Source organism: Mytilus californianus, unplaced genomic scaffold (assembly GCF_021869535.1).
Source record: "Mytilus californianus isolate M0D057914Y unplaced genomic scaffold, xbMytCali1.0.p SCAF_11, whole genome shotgun sequence".
Classification (NCBI taxonomy): Eukaryota; Metazoa; Mollusca; class Bivalvia; order Mytilida; family Mytilidae; genus Mytilus; species Mytilus californianus.
In genome coordinates, this window is record NW_026262593.1 from 68,527,036 (window position 1) to 68,533,035 (window position 6,000).

General features: G+C 35.6%; 1 protein-coding gene across 2 annotated transcripts in view; it reads left to right on the forward strand.

Annotated features, from left to right (window-relative positions):
* LOC127720573 (tetratricopeptide repeat protein 17-like) overlaps nucleotides 1-5,605 on the forward strand; it is a 51,669-nt gene extending 46,064 nt beyond the window's left edge. Inside the window, exons 3-4 of one of the 2 annotated variants that reach the window (XR_007990869.1) lie at nucleotides 2,335-2,475; nucleotides 4,942-5,079. Coding sequence is in view for 1 of the 2 variants with exons in the window: in XM_052227186.1 (XP_052083146.1) it covers nucleotides 4,942-5,517 (576 nt within the window). In the remaining variant the exon portion in view is untranslated. Of the gene's footprint in view, nucleotides 1-2,334; nucleotides 2,476-4,941 lie in introns of both variants that reach the window. The other variant, XM_052227186.1, reaches the window with a different exon arrangement.
* The last annotated feature ends 395 nt before the right edge of the window (nucleotides 5,606-6,000 follow it).

Genomic DNA, 6,000 nt, shown 5'->3' on the forward strand with positions numbered 1-6,000 from the left:
TACAGCTCTTAATTGACAATTTTTACCAATTTTGCCGATTATGTTTCAAACTATGATAGATAGAGAGAAAGGTTTAGTCCTGTTTCTCCCACTTTTAATTACCCTAATTATCAAACAGTTATATAAACAAAAATGACAATGGGCTTATTGACCATAGAATAATATAGTCTGTTCCAAATATATAACTGAATAAACAAGATCTACAAATAAGTCGATATTTACCTTTTTATACGACTGCAAAAAAAATTTTGCGTCTTAATAAGCTATGGTGTCATCGTCTGCTTAGGCGATGTCCGAAGACACATTTGGTTTCATGACAATAACTTTAGCTTAAGTGAATGGATTAAGAAATTTTACCAGAAGGTTCAATACCACAAAAGGACAGTTGGGATTGATTTGATTTTTGGGGTTATGGTACCAACAGTTTAAGAATTAGGGGCCAAAAACAAGCATTTTTGTAATTTCAGGACAATAACTTGTGTTCAAGTGTATGGATCTCTCTGAAATTGTACTGCAAGGTACCATACCACAAAGGGAAGGCTGGGATTGAGTTTGGGGATGATGAATCATAAGGGGGTTCAAAAGATTTGGGGGGGGATTTTTTTTTCCTTTTTTTCTTTAAAATTTTCCATTTTAAATTGATTATTTCTGATTTATATATAAAAGCAAATAATAATGATATGGTTTGAATAGGTAAATTTAAAATTTTTAAGATCTTAGACCACTTTCATTCTGTGTCAGAAACCAATGCTGTGTCAAATATTTAATTACAATCCAAATTCAGTGCTGTATCAAGCTTGAATGTTGTGTCCATACTTGCCCCAACTGTTCATGGTTCGACCTCTGCGGTCGTATCAAGCTGCGCCCCAGCGGAGCATTTTATTTATTTTGGGCCCTGTTTTCAAATTCGTCCATATTAAGGTTTTAAGGGTCTAAAATTAAACTTTGTTTGATTTCAACTAGAATTAAATTATTGGTATTTTTTTATATGCTGAATCTAACCATGTTGTTAGATTTTGGATATCAGACCATTCTAGGTAAAATAAATGTCCCATTTCAACTTTTTAAGATCTTTGACCACATTTATTTTGTGTCAGAAACCTATATTATGTCAAAAATTTGATCACAATCCAAATTCAGACAGTATCAATCTTGAATATTGTGTCCAAATTTGTACCAACTGTTCAGGGTTCGACCTCTGCGGTCGTATCAGGCTGCGCTCAGCAAGCATTTTATTTTTATTTTGGGGAAAAACTATAGAAGATAAAGAGAAATTGTAAACTGTAAAAGATGATCAGCAAACTCATAAGACAAAGCAACACGGTGGCGGATCCAGAACTTTTTATAAGGGGGGCCCACTGACTGCCATAAGAGGGGGCTCGCTACAGTCATGCTTCAGTGATTCCCTATATAATCAACAAAATTTTTCTTACAAAAGGGGGGACCCCCTGGATCCGCCTTATGCAACAACTAGGTCAGCAAAGAAAAAATAGTCAATCCCTTTCATATAGGAGTTGACCTATCCTTGATGATTTTTACACATTTTTGTATTTTTGGCAAAAAATATAATAGTGAGAAACAATGATCAACAGTACGAAGTCAACAAAAAGATTTTGTCATGACTTATATTCTAGTCTACAATGTTGGAGAGTGGCCATTGTTGAAGATGCACATAGATCAAGGTGAGCGACACAGTCTCTTCAGAGCTTTTAGTTAATTTATGCATGGAACATTGCGTTAAATTCTAAGCTCATATGGCCATTTAGTAAGCTTTTACTTTCACTAGTCATCAGTCCGTCCTTTGTTCTAAACTTTAAAACAAATCTTCTCCTCTTCTGGAACAACTGGGCCAAATTATATCAGACATGTCAGACATAACCTGAATTTTCCTATGGGAAATTTAGTTTAAATATAGCACTTGATCCATGTACAAACATTGCCCCTGTTGAATGAAATAGAACCTAGGGGTAAAACTATCATCAGGGTAAAATTGATCAGTAGGGCAAGGACTTTTTGCTCGCTGAAAGGATAATTTGACAACCCAATTTGGAGTTGTTTCCCTGAAATTTCAAATTTTAGTAGAGTTCTGATTCCTGAAATCTGTTATAAACAGAGAGAAATTTAAATAGTGAAAATGACCAGAACAATATTTGTTGATTGATTGTTGTTTGTCCAGTGGCAAATATTTCATGCATGTTTAGGGCAAGGAAAAAATAAACAGTTGATACAATAGGTAGGTCCTGTAATAGTTGTCCATAAAGCCTTGCTAAAAAAAATTAATGCATTATAAATTTAACCAAATGAAAAAGTAGGTTTTATTTCTTTTTTTTTAAGTTTTGTGGGTTCATGGCCTAGTGTTTAGTGCCTTATCTAAGGTCACACATTCATGGATCACCTCGCCAGTTCCACTACAGATTAAATCTCACGGATGATCCTGGAAATGCAGTTTCCATAGCCCGAGACGGAAGCACAAAGGTATGACTACCACAATTAATGTAGGAAAGGGGTCATTTGGCGACATGAATGATACGGTTCTTACAGTAAGACACGGTTTAATAAGGAAAAGACACAGTTTAGTATGCAACGACACGTGTTGGGGCGTATGTACTGCGGATCAACAGTGGTTTGCTACGGTATAAAAGTAAGGGTTAGTATGAATGAGAACGGTCTGATATGGAAAAGTATGAACCGCCACATTTGCTAAAAGCTGTTAATCATTTCTAATTAAGCTTGTGATTTATCATTTCTTTTTGGCAGTGAATTGTAGATTTTTTTGTTTTGTTTTATAAATTATTTATCTGTCTGTCTATATCAGGTGGTGTTCTTCGTATTCCTTGGACCAACAACATGAAGCAGTCCTTGAAACATATTTGGGACTATTCTTACAAAGTTCTTAAATGCAGCTGGATTTTCCGCACAAAAATCAGTCATGAGGGCCTGAGATACTGGCTATGGATAGGTCTTCAGAGAAGCCAGTCCCTAATCCACCATCTCCTCTGCCTCAGGTCACCTCTACTTCTGTCATCAAGTAGCTCGACCACTACCCTGGCATTTTGTGCCTTAAAATATCCAATTCCAGCTAATTAATTGCAAGGCATCGGTTGTTAATTATTCATGTTGGATAATGTTATGTATACCTCTATGATAAGACACAGAATACATTGGGCCCTATAAGTAGGGAGTATTTATACAGAAGCCTTATGTCAGTTTGTCCTGGACCGTAATATTCCATATTTTGTCTTGTTGTAACGTAATATACCGTAACAGACTTTGAGAATCCTGGCTGACCCCTAGCTATCCGTATTGCAACGTAATGAAATTGTGCCGTTCCAAGACAAATTTGTAACAAATCATACTGTATCATTAAAAATATGTGGTGTAACCGTACTAGTGCGTAGTTCTCCTGAACTAACCGTGGAAATCCTTCAGGCCTACGAATAAGTACATATTAATACAGTTTTGAAAGGGACTAAAACAGATCAGAACGTTCTTATGTGGTTTAGTAAGGATTACTACGGTTGTTTGATTCTTGGTCAAATTTTGCGCATGTTCAAAAATTGTCAAGGATATACAAGTACTACAACGTATGATTTCGGCTACAATACGGAAATCTATGGACTTATACAGATTGCCACGAATGATGCCGGATCGTATCAGTAGCTTATCCGGTGTCAAATCCGTGAATGTGTGACCTAGGCATAAGACCGATGGATACAGTGCTGAAGGTCCCGGGCTCGATCCTGACTCGGGGCGCTGGAAATTTCAGTATATTAGTAGGGTGATTTTCACTCTCCCACACACATCTCTGGTACCCAGACCGGAGTTTAAACTAGAATGGGTACATATGGGGGCCTTGGTTGGTCAAAGTGGCCCCAGCTTTGACCTGGAGTTCAATCTATAGATATCTCTCTGTTTCTGCAGAGAAGTCTGGTGGTTCTGTCCGAGTATCTCGGCTTCAGTCTTCCCGGTGTCCTAACACTCCCTTGATGTTGGGTTGGGGATGGTCCATGGTGGTGGGTTGTATATAAGTTAGTGACACATCTCCATTAATCCTTAAAGGGAGTGTACACGGATTCCACTGTACCCTAGCAGTTCTGGAAGGTAGCTTCGCATATCGAGGGATTTACATAGATACATATACAATTAAATGATGATCACTGGAATCAGTAGATTGAATCTGGATGCATATTTTGACCCACCACTTTATAAATGATGGAGTAAAAATGAAAAATTTGAAAAAAGATTTCCAATGTTTTCTTTAAGTTGAGATGTCTGATGGTACGTGCTAAGACGAAATTTTTCAGAATGTATTGGTTGTCATCCTGTTCAAAAGATAATGATATAAAAAGTTTGTCACCAACGTTTTTAGATACAAGATGGGAACAATTCCCTTATTTTAAAGGATATATTGTGATTATATGGAAAGGAAGAAAATAAGATTACATTTACAGAATTCTAAAAAAAACCAACATCAGTTCTACAGATCCTTGCCTGCCTTTCACAAAAAACTTACCACTAAAATTAATCATAAGTCATGAAAAATTCAGCATACTTTTTTGTAAAAAGCAGACCTGGACCTTAGGGAGCTACCATTTGATTTTTATGGGGGGGCTAGGATGAAAAATTTTGTCCTGCCTATTTATTTTCCCCTCTATTCGGTCCTGCCTTTTTATTTTTCACTCTATTCGGTCCTGCCTTTTTTTTTTAGTTTATCCTGACTTTTTTTTTTACATAAATTGTCATCCTGCCTTTTTTTTTTGCAAATAATCTCATCCTGCCTTTTTTTTAACTCAAAAATCCTGTCCTGCCTATTTTTTTAAAATTTCATCCTAGCCCCCCCATAAAAATCAAATGGTAGCTCCCTTACTTTTTGAAACTTTGCTCTACTTTTTAAATTACTAGCTAGTATATACAATCCTTATTTCTGTTTATATTTTTCAGAAACCAAACTCAGTGTCGGTTTACAACCAAATTGGTAACTTCTGGAGAATAAAAGGCAACACACAGGAATCTATAGAATGTTTCAGAAAAGCTTTATCCATTTTACCAAACAATGCAGAAGTTCTGTTAAATCTAGCCAGAGTTCTTTTTAATCTACAGTATTTAGATGATGCTATATTTCTTACTAGACGTTCTCTTGTTATGCAGCCAACCAATCAAAATTCATGGCTTCAACATTTTACACTAGGCGAAATATTGAAAGCCTATGGACACAATCAGGAGGCAGCTTTGCATTTCAGGCATGCGATAGACCTAAATCCAGGATTTCAGCCTGCTATTGCTAATTTACGAGAAATGGAAGGAACTCCTAGTCCTTCTGTTACACAATATACATTGTTTATTATTTTGTTGCTGGTTTTAGGGGTATTATTCGGGGTTATTACTTCTATTGAAGCCAGTTTTGATGATTCATCAGAAGTGAAAACTCAGCGACATTTTAACAGAGCTATGGCAATGAGATCAATTAAACTTGGAATTAATCCAAAATTAATTCGTATGAGAAAATTAAACTGTTGATTGTTTAATAACTAAACATAACTGCAATTATCTTATGTTCACCTGTATCTCCTTAACCAAAGTGGTATTAAAAGATCAGCGTAATGGTTTTTTGAATTGTTTTATTCAATTTTGTTCTCACCTGCCACGAAAGTCACGGAAAGCAAGACATATATATAAATATAGGGATTGCTTTTCCAGCAATGGCTTCAGCATAAACAATTGTTAAGTTTTCTGCTTAAGTTAGTTTGATAGGAATTACTTGTGATAGATCATTGATATTTAATATAAAATTGAATTACTATCAGTACATATCAGTTTAACGACTATTTCGAGACGCTGCCCCTAGGTCATATTCCACAGGTCTAGTGACTTTGAATAAATTAGAAATTTTCAATGTTAAGTTTTCTGCTTAAGTTAATTAGTTTGATATGATCTACTCTTGATAGATCAATGATATTTTGTATGAAATTGCATTACTATCAATACATGTCAGTTTGACGA